The sequence below is a fragment of the Brachyhypopomus gauderio genome, chromosome 1 (genome assembly GCF_052324685.1).
Source record: "Brachyhypopomus gauderio isolate BG-103 chromosome 1, BGAUD_0.2, whole genome shotgun sequence".
Taxonomy (NCBI): domain Eukaryota; kingdom Metazoa; phylum Chordata; class Actinopteri; order Gymnotiformes; family Hypopomidae; genus Brachyhypopomus; species Brachyhypopomus gauderio.
Window position 1 is genome coordinate 10,695,414 of NC_135211.1, and position 18,275 is coordinate 10,713,688.

General features: G+C 44.7%; 1 protein-coding gene across 2 annotated transcripts in view; it reads right to left on the reverse strand.

The window, feature by feature from the left end:
* The window catches only part of cadpsa (Ca2+-dependent activator protein for secretion a), a 109,141-nt gene that overhangs the window by 89,713 nt on the left and 1,153 nt on the right, over nt 1–18,275 (reverse strand). The window contains exons 2-5 of one of the 2 annotated variants that reach the window (XM_076991880.1): nt 17,718–18,082; nt 17,162–17,516; nt 4,058–4,171; nt 1,408–1,743 (exon numbers count right to left, since the gene is read on the reverse strand). In XM_076991880.1, the coding sequence (XP_076847995.1) occupies nt 1,408–1,743; nt 4,058–4,171; nt 17,162–17,494 (783 nt within the window). In that variant the 5' untranslated portion in view covers nt 17,495–17,516; nt 17,718–18,082. Of the gene's footprint in view, nt 1–1,407; nt 1,744–4,057; nt 4,172–17,161; nt 17,517–17,717; nt 18,198–18,275 lie in introns of those variants that run through there. The other variant, XM_076991959.1, reaches the window with a different exon arrangement.

Genomic DNA, 18,275 nt, shown 5'->3' on the forward strand with positions numbered 1-18,275 from the left:
AAATGATATTTCCAGTGGGGTAAAATGGGGGCAGTGTGCTATTTAGTGTGCTATTTAGTGCATTTGCTAACAGTCTGGCAAATATGTATTGTTTTTGAAGCCTAAAGTTAGCAGGTATGAAAACATTATATTTAATCAGTGCTTTGGCTGGACTCATTCTCATTTGATCCACCATGAGATGGCTGTTGGTCTTAAAGGGACACCATCACTGATATTAAAGGGACACCCTCACTGGTATTAGAGGGAAACACATAGTAATCTTTAAAGGATCACCCACACTGATCTTAAAGGGTCACCCACACTGATCTTTAAGGGTCACCCACACTGATCTTTAAGGGTCACCCACACTGATCTTTAAGGAACACCCACACTGATCTTTAAGGGTCACCCACACTGATCTTTAAGGAACACCCACACTGATCTTTAAGGGTCACCCACACTGATCTTTAAGGAACACCCACACTGATCTTTAAGGGTCACCCACACTGATCTTTAAGGGTCACCCACACTGACCTTTAAGGAACACCCACACTGATCTTTAAGGGTCACCCACACTGATCTTTAAGGGTCACCCACACTGACCTTTAAGGAACACCCACACTGATCTTTAAGGGTCACCCACACTGATCTTTAAGGGTCACCCACACTGATCTTTAGGGGTCACCCACACTGATCTTTAAGGAACACCCACACTGATCTTTAAGGGTCACCCACACTGATCTTTAAGGGTCACCCACACTGACCTTTAAGGAACACCCACACTGATCTTTAAGGGTCACCCACACTGATATTTAAGGGTCACCCACGCTGATCTTTAGGGGTCACCCACACTGACCTTTAAGGAACACCCACACTGATCTTTAAGGGTCACCCACACTGATCTTTAAGGGTCACTCTCACTGATCTTTAAGGGTCATCCACACTGATCTTTAAGGGTCACCCACACTGATCTTTAAGGAACACCCACACTGATCTTTAAGGGTCACCCACACTGATCTTTAAGGGTCACCCTCACTGATCTTTAAGGGTCACCCACACTGATCTTTAAGGAACACCCACACTGATCTTTAAGGGTCATCCACACTGATCTTTAAGGGTCACCCACACTGATCTTTAAGGGTCACCCACACTGATCTTTAAGGAACACCCACACTGATCTTTAGGGGTCACCCACACTGATCTTTAAGGGTCACCCACACTGATCTTTAAGGAACACCCACACTGATCTTTAAGGGTCACCCACACTGATCTTTAAGGAACACCCACACTGATCTTTAAGGGTCACCCACACTGATCTTTAAGGAACACCCCTATGGCAACAATGACAGGCACCCTTGCCTGAGCACCACCACCTCCACCTGCACCAACCACGTGGCACCTAACGCCCGCATCTTGGGCAAGGCTTACCTGGCAGGCATTGTAGAGCAGCTGGTGCTCGAACTTCTTGATGCCGAGGATCTGCTGGAACATCTCGTAGAGCTGGTCCTTGCTGAGGATGAGCTCTGAGGCGGCGCTGGCTGTGAGTCGCTGCTGCTGGTGTCTGTAGGGGTCGTCCTCACCGCGGTAGATAGTGTCGAACTTGGCCATCCAGGAGCTCAGCACCGTCTCCTTACTCAGGCCGTCGATCTCCGGCAGGCTGCGCACACGCTTCTCGATGTGCTTCTTGAAGACCTCGCGCGCATCACTAGCTGAGAAGCCGCCGCTCTGGACCATCCGGGACACACGGTCGCTCTTCAGGAACACCTGAACGAGGGCAATGGCAGGGGTCAGGGGTCAGGGCAATGGCAGGGGTCAGGGGTCGGGGCAATGGCAGGGGTCATGTGTTGGGATTATGTCAGTATTGTTTGTGCCTCTATTTGTCAGGTTTTTCTTCAACTCCAATGATTTTGTTTTCCATCCAGAACTGGTTGAACGAGTGCTCTGGATGTTTCATACAGTAAAAGATAAAGGCTTCAAAAGGAAAAAATATGCTGAGTGAACATAGAATGAAACAAAAAGTAAATGTAACACTGGAACTGGAAGGTTGTTATCTGTCCTACACCAATGTTTTGATTGTTATGTATTTTCTAATGTGTGATAAGTTTATTTTCAGCTCGTGAGTTCTCTGCTGATAAGCATGTGTTGTTTTTCGTGTTGTTTGGTCCTCAGGACACTCCAGCAGAGGTGGGACCAAGTCAGTGTTTTGCAAGTCTCAAGTAAGTCCAAGTCTTTATACCTCAAGTCCCAAGTCAAGTCTCAAGCAAAGACACTCAAGTCAAGTCAAGTCTCGAGTCAAGACAGGCAATAGTCAAGTCAAGTCCCAAGTCTGAAACTTGGAATTTCAAGTCCTTTCGAGTCTTTTTTTTTTTTTACTAATGTTGCAGGTATATTTTAAATTTTAAATGTAAATAATAGACATGCGTTCTTTTTTAAATCTGTATTCTCCTCAAATCTTGATAAAACATGTGCAACTGAAAACACGAAGTATAAAAAAAAATAAAAATTACACCTCTTTATTGCACAGTTCAATTTGTTAAACTTAGCTGCAAAAATATTCATACTTTAAACTACAATTTTCCAGAAATAAATATTCTGTGAAAAAGTCATAAGTAGAACTCCATGTTCAAATAAAAAGTGCTGATATTTTCACAGTACAATATAAAGAACCATAACAGCATTTTCCCTCTCTTCTCTTATCTGGTTTCTTGGAGAACATGTGTGAGTGACACAAGACAAACAAATATAAGAACTGAACAATTAACAGGAATCTGCAACTTTAGACATTTCAGTAAACTATTCTGCATTGCATTTGCTGGCCAAAAGTCTGTATGTCATTTGTGCACGATGAATGATGTCCCCATAGCTGAAAACTCGCTCCACTTTTGTCAATATATTTTTTTCTCGACGTAGATGTTCAAATACACAATCCATGCTGAGATAGAACTGGATATTATGATGGTGACAGAGAGAGGCTCTCTTCCCCGAGTTCAGATACAGAACCCAGGGTTGCCAACTCTCACGCATTGAGCGTGAGACACACGCATTTGACCGTCTTCACACGCTCTCACGCCACACATCCGATTTCTCACGCCGGAAAAAAATCTAGTTTATTTACCTCTGATCCACATCTATGATTCAATGAGTTACTAGTTCGCTCTGGCACCAACCACTGGCGATCGATCGATCGCGATATAATACTTAATTTGTGTCCATTTTACACCCCGCCCGGTAAAAATTTACGTTCGCCAACCCCCCTTTTGATTGGTTGTGCTGCAGCTCATGCACACACACACGTACAGAGTGTGGAAAAGCAGAGGACTGGTCTGCGTCAGAAGGACGGAAATGAAATTAATGGGGCGCACTTTATAAATATTAATATGCGTTTTAAAATTTAGATTTGGGGTAAAAAAAAAATCAAGTCTTTGCAAGTAAAGGTTCAAGTCCAATTCAAGTCCCAAGTTATTGGTGTAAAAGTCCAAGTCAAGTCTAAGTCTCTGAATATTTTTTCAAGTCAAGTCAAAAGTCTTAATATTAATGACTCGAGTCTGACTCGAGTCCAAGTCATGTGACTCGAGTCCCCACCTCTGCACTCCAGACATTCTGTTTTGAGTGAGGTCCATAGCTGACCCCATCCTGGTGTTCTAGTTCTTACTCTTATACTCCCTCCACATTCAGTCATGACAGTCCTGTTCACTCAAGACTCTCCCTTGGTTTCTCTCTTTCTCTCTCTCTATCTGTCTCTCTCTCTATCTGTCTCTCTCTCTCTTTGTCTCTCTCTCTCATTGAGGAAGGAGGATTTGAAATATAGGAAAAGATCCAGACGGAGTGTCAGAGCATTCATTCAGCCGGAAGAGCTGCGCTGGTCTGCCCCTCCACACTGTGCCGTCTCATTCCTTAATTGGTCCTTATTTCCCTGAACTATCAGGCAGCTGACAGAAGTGCGATCCCTCTCATCCAATCACATGCTCTCGCTGACTGTTAATATGTTATATATTTTTTAGTAACACTACTTCTGTGAGAAAAGAGTTGTTTTAGAGGGTTAAACCCAGAGTGAAGCCGCTTCACACCCATGTCCCACCTCATAGTAGCTCTGGACAGCGTTGATGAAGGCCTCATCTGCAACAATCTGAGTCTCTCCGTTTAAGAAGGCCTGGAAGCGATCCTTCACCACCTGCAGCTGCTGTTTACTGATCTAAAGTGTAGAGGAGAAGAGAAGAGAAGAGAAGAGAGAAAGTTTTACTTATTGGCCCTGTGTAGCAGAATTCCACAGTGAAAACTATATCCCAGATGTCGAACACATTCAGCAGAGTGTGACTTTTAAGCTCTCATTATCACAAAAGAAGCAGAGCAGGACAGTCAGGTTCTAGTTATCACAATAGAACACATGGAAATGTTCTCATTCTCTCTGGCCACAGGGGGAGATTATATTATATATATTAGAAAATTGTTGTACATGTTATTTAAATGTTATTTTAATATATTAATAATCATTATATATATATTTTAATTGACTCACTTTCATACATTTATTTATTTATTTTATTCCACATTTCACACACCTACTTAGCAGTGTTCTAGGCTCTGTTACCATAGCAGATGTATGATCTTTGATGTTTATTCTTTATTACAGTGAATTGGACAGACTAAAGCCCATCTCTGAATGCTACCCACAGTTCCTTGCTCCTGCTACCCACAGTGCCTTGTCCCTGGTGTGTCCTCATGTCCAGAGACTTGAAGCAGGTTCCTCCAGCAGATTCATTCACTGTCATGATGAGTGATGCTGAGATTTGGAACCTATCGAACACTTTTTACTGCTCCTTCTTTCCTGTGCCCTCCCCAACATCTTTAGCCACCCCCCCCCCCCCAGAGTCAGCCTCCACCCTATCCCTCTTACTTACTTCCTCTACCCTGTCACTTCAGCCTCTCTCTCCACCCTCTCCCTCTCCCTTCACCCTCGCTCCCCCTCCCTCTCTCTCCACCCTCTCCCTCTCCCTCCACCCTCTCTTTCTCCCTCTCCCTCTCCCTCCACCTTCTCCCCCCACCCTCTCTCTCCCTCTCCCTCCACCCTCTCTCTCCCTCTCCCTCCACCCTCTCTCCCTCTCCCTCTCCCTCCACCCTCTCTCCCTCTCCCTCCACCCTCTCTCTCCCTCTCCCTCCACCCTCTCTCCCTCTCCCTCCACCCTCTCTCTCCCTCTCCCTCCACCCTCTCTCCCTCTCCCTCTCCCTCCACCCTCTCTCTCCCTCTCCCTCCACCCTCTCTCCCTCTCCCTCTCCCTCCACCCTCTCTCCCTCTCCCTCCACCCTCGCTCCCCCTCCCTCTCTCTCCACCCTCTCCCTCCTCCCTCCCCCTCCACCCTCTCTTTCTCCCCCTCCCTCTCCCTCCACCCTCACTCCCCCTCCCTCTCTCTCCCTCTCCCTCCACCCTCTCCCTCCACCCTCTCTCTCTCCCTCTCCCTCCACCCTCCCCCTCCACCCTCTCTCTCTCCCTCTCCCTCCACCCTCCCCCTCCACCCTCTCTCTCTCTCCCTCTCCCTCCACCCTCCCCCTCCACCCTCTCTCTCTCTCCCTCTCCCTCCACCCTCTCTCTCTCTCCCTCTCCCTCCACCCTCCCCCTCCACCCTCTCTCTCTCTCCCTCTCCCTCCACCCTCTCTCTCTCTCCCTCTCCCTCCACCCTCCCCCTCCACCCTCTCTCTCTCTCCCTCTCCCTCCACCCTCCCCCTCTCTCTCCCTCTCCCTCCACCCTCTCTCTCTCTCCCTCTCCCTCCACCCTCCCCCTCCACCCTCTCTCTCTCTCCCTCTCCCTCCACCCTCTCCCTCCACCCTCTCTCTCTCTCCATCTCCCTCCACCCTCTCCCTCCACCCTCTCTCTCTCCCTCTCCCTCCTCCCTCCCCCTCCACCCTCTCTTTCTCCCACTCCATCTCCCTCCACCCTCTGCCTCCATCCTCTCCCCCTCTCCACATAGTTAACAAATGTTTAAATGCTCTAGGGTCCAGTATTGCATTTCATTCCTTACTTGTCTACAGGGATGAGATTAACTGATGTCAGATAATTACTCTTCATGTGGGATATATGATAAATATGCTTTGGTCTTTAACAAGGATACTTGGATGAGTGAGATAAGTGAAAAATGATCAGACTATGGCCTATAATTAATTATTTTTCTGTATAAGGAATGTGAGACTCTGAGAAGACACATACATGATACATGACATGTGGAAGCTGTGATGAAACTAACTTCTGGATTCTGGATTAAATGGGAGGATGTTTTGGCCCTAGTCTGCCACTTTTAAAGACCACAGCAAAACATATGTATTGTATATGTTTCACTCTGTCCTGTTGTCTATCTCTTTATTCAACCCTCTGTCTCTCTGTATCTCTCTCTCTCTCTTTCTCTTGTTCTCTGCCTCACATCTCCCTCCCATCTGCATCTGTTTCTCCTAATGTCTCCTTATGTTCCCTCATAACATATTTCTACCTGTTTCTCTTATTATTTCTCCCTCTCTTTCTCTCATAGATACTGTGTATGTGTTATTTGCTGTTTGTGCTGTGTGTGGTTGTGTGTGTGGTTGTGTGTGTGTGTGTGTATATGTGTGTGTGTGTGTGTGTGTGTGTGTGTGTGTGTGTGTGTGTGTGTGTGTGTGTGTGTGTGTGTGTGTGTGTGTGTGTGTGTGTGTGTGTGTGCTCAAAGCCTGGGTGTAACATTGGACAACCAGTTGTTCTTCTCAACATATTTCAAAGCTGACCAGATCCTGCAGATTTCTCCTCTGCAACATACGGAGAATACGACCCTTCCTTTCACAGGAAGCTACTCAAGTGCTTGTGCAGTCTCTAGTCATCTCAAACCTGGACTACTGCAATTCCATATTTGCAGGTCTTCCTCTACAGGTCCTCAGACCTCTACAACTATTTCAGAATGCTGCAGCACGACTGGTCTTCAATCTCCCCAAGTTCTCACATGTGACTCCTCTGCTACGCTCTCTTCACTGGCTTCCAGTAGCGACATGCATCAGATATAAAAACTTGATGTTTGCTTACAAAGCCAAAAACGGATTAGCCCCTCCCTACACGATGTCCATGGTCAAAAGCCGATCCGTACAGCCAACACTCAGAACCTCAAACTTGGCTCAATTCGAAACGCCACGCTTAAAGTCTCATGGAAGAGAAAGCTCGAGACTATTCTCCGTCCTGGCTCCAAGATGGTGGAACAATCTTCCATTAGCTGCTCAGACTGCAGAGTCTATTGCTGTCTTCAAACGTAGACTGAAGACCCACCTGTTTGTTGAGTTCTTAACAGAGCACTAACTCAGCAGATAGCGCTTGTCGTTGTTCTTAAATTGTATGTCTGTCCATGGTTATTTGTGCTTCTTGGTAAATGTTTAATTTGCAAAACAGTAGGTAATGACATTGACTCCTGTAGTTTAGTAGTAGTCTGACTCAACGGTGTCTTGAATTCTGGCCTATCCATAATATTACCTAGGATGAATTCTGTGATCAGATGCAAAGCACTTTGTAAGTCGCTCTGGATAAGAGTGTCTGCTAAATGGCGTAAATGTAAATGTAAATGTGTGTGTGTGTGTGTGTGTGTGTGTGTGTGAGGATGTCACTGAGGATGAAATGTGTGCAAACACACACATAACACAGGCATACACAGTATCTATGTGTACCTCTCTCTCTCTCTCTCTCTCTCTCTCTCTCTCTCGTGCTCAGCTGTGTGCTACGTGGCTCCAGTGTTGTGCTTTCTAACCCCTTCACTGTCTAATGATCACATTTAGATGGGAAATGCACTATTTGAATATGACTATATGACAGCGGTCATTAGACAGCAAAGCATTTAGCAAACACAGCCCTCAGCAGGGCGATAAACCAGAGTGTAAAGAGATATGATCATCATTTTGTATGACTGTGCTCAGCCTGAGGGAAAGACACAGGATATGACATCACAGAACTACCTAATAGCAGAATGTACCAGGAAGTTTTTTTGTTAGTTCTCTCCACACAGCATTTAAAGAGAGCATACAGGAAACCAGCATGTGTTAGGCACCCTGCCCACACAAATCACTTCCAATTTTCTTTGTATAATTAGCTTTGTGGAGAACAAATAGGTATTAACTAGACAGTGGAATAACTTGGAACACTGAGACAGCTGAAAGCTCCTGTATTTGTGTTTCCTTCAGCTCCTCAAGAGATGCCATCATCAGCCCCACAGGTCTGAAACCAAGATAATACAGCACTAAGATATATTTCATAAAGCATTAGAGACCGAGATGAGCAGCTTTGCTCGGTGGAGGACAGAAGACCTGCAAGGCAGAGAAGAAGGAGAGGGGGCAAAAGCAGAGCTAGCATCACTCACACACACACACACACACACACACACACACACACACACACTCACACACACACACACACACACCCTTAATCCAAAATTTTGAGAAGCAGCAAGATGTCAGCACACAGTCCTTAGGCTCTCTCATACATCAGTGTGATGATGAACATGCGCGGACAGGCCCCCTGCTATGTGTGTGTGTGTGTGTGTGTGTGTGTGTGTGTGTGTGTGTGTGTGTGTGTGTGTGTGTGTGTGTGTGTGTGTGTGTGTGTGTGTGTTTTTAAATGGACATGTTTTCAAAAGACCCAGGTGAGCTTCCTTACCCTATGTGGTGCACAAACACACACACACACACACACACACACACACACACATACACACACACACACATCTATGTGTACCTCTCTCTCTCTTTCTTTCTCTCTCTCTCTCTCTCTCTCTCTCTCTCTCTCTCTCTCTTATGCTTCCTTGTGTGGCTTGAGATGGATCACCACTAGTAGCATTAGGTCCATTAAACTCATGCTGACTCGAGTAATGACTCTAAAAGATAAGTCACTAATGTAACGACCACAGCAATTAAATCTCCACTGCAAATGTTACCATCACAGCCATCTCTTCAGGCAGCCACCAGCCTGCTCTGAGTAGCAGACCACACACAGGCAGCGTGGAGGACTAGAGATCCTCAGAAACATGGGTCTCCTGTGCCTGTCTAACGTGAAGCTTCCACCCAACGCAGGTGAGCCAGGAAAAAACAGAGAAGAACTAAAACTGCCCATGATAAGACATACTTAGGCTTAGACAGCTCGCCTGGAAGGTTCCTCCTCTCTCCAGGTGTTCTTACTGGTTCTTCACCAGTACCTTCACTGAGCCAAATGTAGTGAAGTCATTCTGCCATGTCATAATTCTTCTGCACGTGCCGTCTCTACTGGGAGTGCCGTCCCACCACAGGGTGAAGCAGGTGACTCGGAAACAGCTGGAGAAACTCAGCATGTTTTATAGCTGCCGACACACTACTGCTCTAAATTCAGCAGACTTCAGTAAAAACTGGTTATAATAATAATAATGATAATTATAATCTTTGTTTGTATACCACCTTTCGTACATACATACATTTCAAAGTGCTTATAGAATAAATTAAACAAAACATTAAAAGAAAGCAAAGATAAAAAGGTAAGGATTTTCTCTGTATCTCTCTCAGTTTCTCTCTCTGCTTGTCTGTCTTTCTCTGTCCCTCACCCCCCCCCTCTCTCTCTGGATCTGTCTATCACTCACTCACTTTCTCCCTCTGCAAAAGTAACAACGTTGAAGTAGTAATGCTTTTAAAGGCATCCAGAAACACGTAGGTGATTTAAACAACGTCATCTCTATCATTACACACACACATGCTAGATTTACTTTCCAGTATTTCCATCTGTTCATAGTAAAACTGGTGCAGGAACACACAGACACACACAGACACACACACACACAAGCTTGTGCATAAACCCAACCTGAGACCTACCTCAAACCAGCATGTCTCAGTGGTTACTATAGAAACAGACAACTCATGGCTAGTAATTTACTATAGCACACACACACAAATACACATAAACACACACACACACACACACACACACACACACACACACACACACACAGATAGAGAGAGAGAGAGAGAGAGAGAGAGAGAGAGAGAGAGAGAGACCAGCAAACCATATGACAGCAGCCAAGCCAGTATGTCAGCCCACAAAGCTATTAAATCCTCACCAGTGTCCACAGAGAGCTGTGGGGGAGCTGAAGAGCACATATGGCTGGAGATGAAGTCCCCCAGCTATCATGTTGCACACCTGCAGGGGGCGCTACCGTGCCCCTGATCACTGCATTTACAGCTCAGCACTCTTGCCCGCATGAGCCACCCTTACAGCCTGGCAACTATAAGGAGTGAGGTGAGGATTCTCTCACCCTGTTCAATGTTGTCAGCGGAGACCAGCACTGAGTCCAGCACTATGGTTAGCACTAAGGTCAGCACTGAGTCCAGCACTGAGTCCCGCACTAAAGTTAGGACTAAGGTCAGCACTGAGTCCAGCCCTGAGTGACGTGTAATCCGTGGGTCTGTGCTAGGAGGTAGTTTCAGGGCAACTGCAAGTGATCTAGGATCAGTGCTGTTCTGGCTGAGATTTAAATTCCACCATGCTTTCAGGGTGTCATTACTAATCCCTCTTTGAAAGCAGCACTTCATAGAAGAGGGCTGGGCAGGACCCTCGTGGTTCCATTGCTGTCTGTGTGAGTGTGCACTTACTGCCAAGTGCACTTCATTATAGTATATATTATAGTATATAGTATATACTACCACCCATGTCCCTCGCACTCTTCACATTCTCCTCCATATAATACACACTGCCTATTGTGTTATACAGGGTACATTATTTTGCTAATATGTGGAATAATACACAGGTGTTTTCTAATAGTGTAAATTCATTTCAGAACGTGAGTCTGGGTCATGTGTACGCCTGCACTGATGTTTATCACTGTGTACACTCTGTTCCCTGTAGCACATATTCCCTACACAATAATCACACTTTGTGGTCTTTACAAAGTGTTTTTTCTCATGAAGTATACTCTCCTGATATTTACACACACACACACACACACACACACATACATATATATTCTCCATGGATGGATTTCTTCATGCGCTGTGGAACATTACATTTGGTTTTGTTTGACAGGCCTTTTTCATTTATCAGTGGAGAGAAACAGAAAAAGAACATGAAACCTCCCATATAAGCACACACACACACACACACACACACACACACACACACACACACACACACACACACACACACACACACACACACACACACACACACATACAAACACACTCACACATACAAACACATTTACACACACATACACACACACACACACACACACATGTGACTCTAAATGGGAATCTCAAACAGAAATGTGTTTGCTTTTATAGCTAAATTAAACATTACACAGAGACAAATGAAGATTCTTCCCAGCCCTTGGTGCTACTAGCATTGAGAGCACATGATGACCTCTTTAATGACAAATTCATCCTGGGCTAATGGAACACAGGGGACCTGTGTCAAGGCACTCACAATGTGTACCTGTGTGTGTGTGTGCATGTGTCCATATGCATGTGCATTTGTGCGTGTGTGTGTATTGGTGTGTGTATGTGTGTGTGCACAGCCACACAGCATACAACTACACAACCACAAATCCACACAACCAGTCACACAACCACAGTCACACAATCACACTTTTTGGATGAGTGCTGGCCGCCATCTCTCTGACTCCCTGATCTCTTTAACAGGCCTCTCTGCCCCTTTCATGTTCCCCTTTTCATCTTCATGGTAGTTTCCCCCCTCTGTATTTCTTTCTCATACTCTATTTTCATTCTCGTTTCCTCTCCCCTGTTCTGTCTCTTAGTCTCTCTCTATCTCCCTCTCTCTCAGTCTCTCACTCTCTTTCAGTCCTTGTTTCTTACCCCTCCTCCATGGTGACTGACTTTCTCTCATTTTCTTTCTCTCTGCCTTGTTATGTTCTGTTCTGCATGCCAGCGGTATTGTACGCAGGAGCTGACGGTTGACAGGACAGCAAAAGCTGTCAGTGTTGAAGAAAGACACAAGACTAAGGCTTACTGTTGCTTCTGCTGGCAGCACAGAGAAAGTCTGAATGTGTGTGTATTGCTTTATTTCTCCTATATGTATTAGCAGGTGTATGTATGCATATACATCCATGTTGTAACCAAGTTATGTTTTCTGTATATTATTATATATTTTAAAATATTTTAATTAGATACCCAGTGGCATGCTCCTCAGTGGTGCAGTCATTTGCTTTTAGATTAATTTAATCCACCCGGAATCCCTCTTGATTGAGATGAGGTGGCAGATCAACATGGCAAAGAAAAACTATCCATCCATCCATCCATCCATCATAAAAGTCCCATTACAATCCCATTAATCCCAGTAATCCCAGATTATGTGCATACTACAAAGAGCTCAGGGTGCATCAGCATGTGGTTTGTGGCTATTCCACGCCTGAGGTCTCTCACCAACAGACTGAGAGACAGGGTTAGAGGGAGAGAGAGGAGCCCTATAACCATCACACTACATAGATTGCACTCCGGCCTGTGGAGTCACATACACTCAGTGTGTGTTTCACAATGTGTATGTGAAAAATACTACCTTTCTGTTTTAAATAAAGCAAAACCACTAGATTAGTTGTATTTTTATTGTGTACTGTGGCCCACACCGCTGAATGAGTCAGACTTTAAACACCATTGTCCTTTTTCAGTGTTTCCGTGTTCTCCTTTGACATTGGGCCCTGAATCTGAGCATGAGAAACTGAATTAATTTCTTCTGCACAGGCTGCTATAGAAAAAGGCAACAGCATGTTAGCTATTTAATAGTTCTGAAAGGCTTGGTTAGTTCAGTTCTTCTGTCTGTGGAGGAAATCATTTGATCCTCTGTTCATGGTGTTGCTATGATGCTTGTTGCCATGCATACCTAACAAAAACAGAAAAGACCGGATGGGGTTCTATTAGATAATATAACCAATCGCACGTGGGCACACAGTTCCACTTTGCTATTTTGGAGAACATTGCTTGATAAAATTAGCACAACCAAACTGTACAAACTATCCTTTGACTCATAGTTCTCATCACCTGGTTTGATTTATTAATCTACTGTGATGATGTGCCGCACAGCACTGGAGTCAGCAGCTGTGTTGTTCAGGATGCCTGTGTGTCCTGAACAAAAGGAGTAACATGTGTGTTCCTGTAGGTAATTCAGTAGTCCAGTGGTAGCGTGAATCACATTCACTCTCTTTAGACAGTTCAGTATTTTCTCAGCCACAGTAGACCTGACCCTCATTAGCTATGTTTTAAGTGTTCTCTCAGTCTAGTCAGTTAGGCTTTGTTTAAATCTTGAGCAGTGATTTGTGGAAGGACCAGATCAACTGGATTAGATCAACCCACAGTGGACCAATCACAGTCACAATCACATTAAATCCTTTCAAACACAGACTCAACACTGGTCAGATATCAGCCTTACACACCCAGACCCCACATGGGTCAGAGATCAGCCCCCTCCCCCCACCTCCAGAACTGTCTGTGTGATGAGGGTGTGATGGCTGGGTTGGGTGTTAGACCGACTAGGCAATGTGATACCAGCTGTGCTCTTCCCTGCTTGTAGGAATCTCACTGTTGTGTCAGTGTTGTGTGAACATGTGTTTGAACAATCATGCCTCATCATCCAGGATAACACCGAGCACAAACTGCAGACAAGCAAAGCCAGTAGTTCTTTGCTGTAGGCTGTTATGCCAGGTAAAGACCCCATACACTCCACATCCCAGCATTCCACAGTCAGCTCAAGAAAAACGTAACGTAAACTAAACGGTAATGCCAGTGGAGCATTCTCCACTCACCCTCCGTTTTAGCTTCTGGTATGATCTTCTTCTGTGATACCAGGCTTGCTTCCAGAGAAGGTCACAAAGGTTCGCCTTGCTGACTCTACTGGGCAAACTTTTATCTAGTATAAGGTCAGTTCAGACAAATTCTTTGATGGATGTCAGTTTCTAAGTGGCTGATATAAATGTCTGCTGTCAAAGACTTTCCACAGCACAAAGGTCAGTGAACTGCACCAACTAGATTTTCAGATCATGTTTCCAATGCCAAAGCCGTAGTGATCACTGTCTGGATCTACCTCACCACAGCTTCAGCTCTGTTACAACTCTGTTACAACACAAGCTATGTTACTGAGCATGTTCGCTAATAATGACATCCTGCATGGCCAGTTTCTTACATACACACACAAGCATAAGAATTAACACACACACACACACACACACACACACACACACACACACACACACACAGATGTGTTTTAATCAAAACAATAAAAGGTTAGTGGTGAAAGGAAGAGGTCTCAGCCTGATTCATTTTGTTTCAAATTAGGAAGATGCTTGACGTGCTTGTGGTACAAATGAGACAAGACAAGCTTTAAGGGCCAGAATCGATGGATGTGGGGCGATGGACGAGGGGACATGGATGAAGGACATTTAGTCAGGTTTAAGAAACCTCATGAACCTAATGTTTACCTGAGTAATGGAAGACAAATGAGCAGACTGAAGCAAATAAACTTTCTGCTTATTATACCAGCAGAAGTGCAATGTGGGTTGGATTTTAATGAGTGACCAGATACATGGAGCTCTTCACAAATGTTACAGTGCTGTCTGTATTTTCCCTTTTGACAGAAGAATTACAGTGCACCTTATGTCTTTGTAATCAGCACAGTGCAACCTTTGCCTTTGATGTAGAAAATCTCATTTTCAATCATCTGCAATCAGCAGTTCCAAACTTGATCAATGGGTGTGCTTGAGTAGTTGATGTGGATTGGATATCACGCTGCATTGTCTGGTCTGAATCTATTTGGAAATACTGTACATATTAGCTGTTTCAGCGAAACACATACACACATGTGTACACACACACACACACACACACACACACAACTTTATTCTCTGAGACTTGTTTATACTCATGAGACCTATTTGCACTCAAGAGAAAATAACTGTTGAACTACTGGATACTGAGAGTGGATTTTGGTACACAGAGATTCCTATGAATAATGTTCCACCTTAAAGGAGAAGGTGATAAACAAAGGCCATGATAAGCTCCTCTGGCACAGACACACAGTGGGAACTCACTCCAGGTTCTTTGATCTCAGGTCTAGAGACATTGCTCTGATGCTGCATGCACCAGCAGGAAAAAGCAAACTATGAACAGTGACTGATGTATGAGTCTCACCTACTGAAGAAATATGTAGGAGTGGATGAGGGACAGGGTCCTTCTCACTGGACACAGATTCAGGTGAGCAGAGGCTCTGATTCACCAGGCCTTCAACCAGGCCACTCCCACTGAACCACCATGTGCAGACTAGGTGTTTTTATAAGCTGCAAAACAGCCCGGCTGCTATATGGATGATAATGATGATAACCTTACTGATGGCTTCTTTCTCAACCTGGGTATTTTAGAACTCTTCCTACCACCAAAACATAACACAAAAGTAAAAACTACACCTTAAATAGTTTTGACAGGTACATCATGAAGTGCCTAAGGAAAGGTGCAGTGCCAGCCACCCCGGTGTGACATTTCTCCAGAAGGTCTGTGTCCTAATCTATGAAGAAACCACCCTGCAGATCCCACTGGGGCTGGAACCCTCTTCACACTCCCAGTGCAGACTCTCAGTGTATGCTCCCAGTGCACGGCCAGTCTCTAAACTAACACCACCAAAAAAACAACCCTGGCATTCCCAGATGGGAAGGTAAAGAGTCTTATTTTTTCCAAGATTTCTCCAATACACAGGTCAACAGGCAATGAATTACATAACTGTTTTGGTGACTTCATCAAAATGATTCAGTAGATACACAAAGACTTTGAAGTCTTGTAAATAACTACTGGGAGACAGGATCCAAATTAATTATTAAACTGTTGTCTTGATCTTGATAAACATCTACTGTGGTGTATTTGGTATTTTTGTTAAGATCCATCCATACTGATCTTCAGCCACAAGAGGTTTCAGCATTTGTAAATAATTCTGTATTTACGGTATTTTATTCTCTAACAATGTGATGAAATACTCTCCCAGGGACAGCTTATGTACTGACTAATCAGCACTGTTAGTCTACAAATACAGAACACCTTCTTCCATGCAGTGATTAGAGAAGGTGGCCTTTGTTGTTTCCTGGATCGAGCAAACAGTTGTTATACAGATTTTAAAATATGTTGGTAGCAATGTAATAAAAAAAGCTTTTTAAAATATAGCACAGAAATAGCAAAAAGGAGACCAAAGCAACAATACCATACCATCAGATCTGGAACAGTGGCCATAGATTTGATACCTGCTTTCTTAGGTGTGAACCTGTGAAGCCTTGTGGCATTCTGGAACAAAAACACACTGCTCCTCTAACACAACGGTCTCCAATGGTTTATGACTTGCAGAATTTTCACCAGCACTTGTGTTTTCGCGGTGAATCCAGGTTGAAGAAAAAAACGAAATTGTCAAACCAATACTTTACAGCACAAACTCGGAGGACAATGTGCGCTGAGCCGAAAATTAAAATATATATTCAAAGAAAGGTGGGTGGGTGGCGCGTGTGTAGAACTCATTGAACGAAATGAGTACTTGGACATGATTACTGGTCTTGAACTACGTACGCAGGCGCCATGAGTACCAGTTCTTTACCAATGAGAGCACAGACAGCAAAGTAACCCACATCCTACATCAACCATTTTATTTCATTCGTTCACTTTTGAACCTAAATAAATAAATAAAAGTAAGACAGTAAATGAATATATAAAACCGGAACCTGTCGCGTGCATATCTGATAAAAAATTGTAGGTTTCATTATTCTTTGTTTATACCACATTTCGGATTTTACTCTTGAAGCAACATCAGATCGATTGCGACACTAAAATGAGAGGACTGATTAAATCCCTTGGGGCCATTGAAATACTGTTATTCTAAAATCCTTAACCCGTTAGATTTCCCAAGCTTATAGCCTAATGGATAATTGTTCAATTCCATCTCCTAATTCCGTGTTTGGGCACGGAAGCAACTAGTAGCTGTTGCGGCTTCGCAAAGAAACAGCTTCCCCCGACACTTTGTGGGTGATGTTTATCCGCGCAGAAACAATACTATAAAAATTCATGGTGTCGACGCAGTTTTTACATATTCTGAGGAGGAAAACTGCTTTGCCGGTGCTTAGAGAGAGTTATACAAGGGCCTCTTGTAATGTGTTGACCTGAACGATCTGTTGCTTGTGACTTTTGCCACCATGCTCTTACCTTCTGCTGTCGCCTCGCCATGTCCGTCGGCTGCTTGGCGTTAAACGGATAAGCGATGCAGCGCATCACAAAGACGTACAGCTGCAGGCGTTTCTTTTTTTCCTCTTCCTCCCTTTGCATCTTTTCCAAATCATCTTTCTCCTTTTCGCTCGGCACCGAGGGACTGGGGCTTGTTGGGCGGACACTGGAAGCCCGGCTCGGTTGTAAGCCGCCGGAGCTTTCGCTGGTCCGGCTGGGAGACAGCCGAGCACCACTAGCCTTGGTCGCCGCTATCACTTTGCGCTCCTCTTCCACGACCTCCTCTTCCTCCTCGCTCGACGATGGGTCCAACATTCTTGCTGAAGTTGTTTATGTTCTAGAAGTCAGGGATAAAACATGAATTGTGGTTTTCAGTTCCACGACTAAAAGGGCAATGAAGTCGCCCCAGTCACCAGGACCAGGCAATGCGTTGGTGAGGAAAAAAGTATGAAAGACGATTATACCACCTGCTTTACAAGCCACGAGACACTTAACTTCACTTAACACAATATTAAAATTAGATTAAGGTGCCACTTACATCGGATAGTCTGAAACAACTATCCCTACAACCAGTAATTTCCCACCGAATGAAACTGTTGCTGATTTCGTTTTTTTCTGCGTCTAACGCTCCATTCACGAAGTAGCGGTCTGCCGGAGGTGCGGTGGTGTTGTTAAGGATGTAAGACAGCTTCTCAGGGCCCTTCTTTATCCATTGACTCTGGCTGTTTCCTGCCGTGCCTTGTCAATTGAGAACTGTCGATGGCCACTTCCCCAGAAAACGCACTGGGCGCTGACCGTGGTTCTGAATCGCAGGCGAATCATTTCGCTGGAGGGGGAGGGGGCTGGTTGACGTTGTTTCCGCGACAGCTGCATCGCTCCATCTCTCAAACGCTGCCACAATTGCTGTTGCATTAATTCACGTTTTGGTCAGGTTTTCCGCCGCTGTTGTTTTCCCAACGTGCTGGGCTCCAATAAGACCCCAGGGTTAGGTTTTTTGGTATGTTTATGTATCTTAAATGATAACTGATAAACGCATAATAGCAATTAACAAAGACCCTAATTCAGTAGCCTACTCCTGAAGTATCCGGTTATGGGT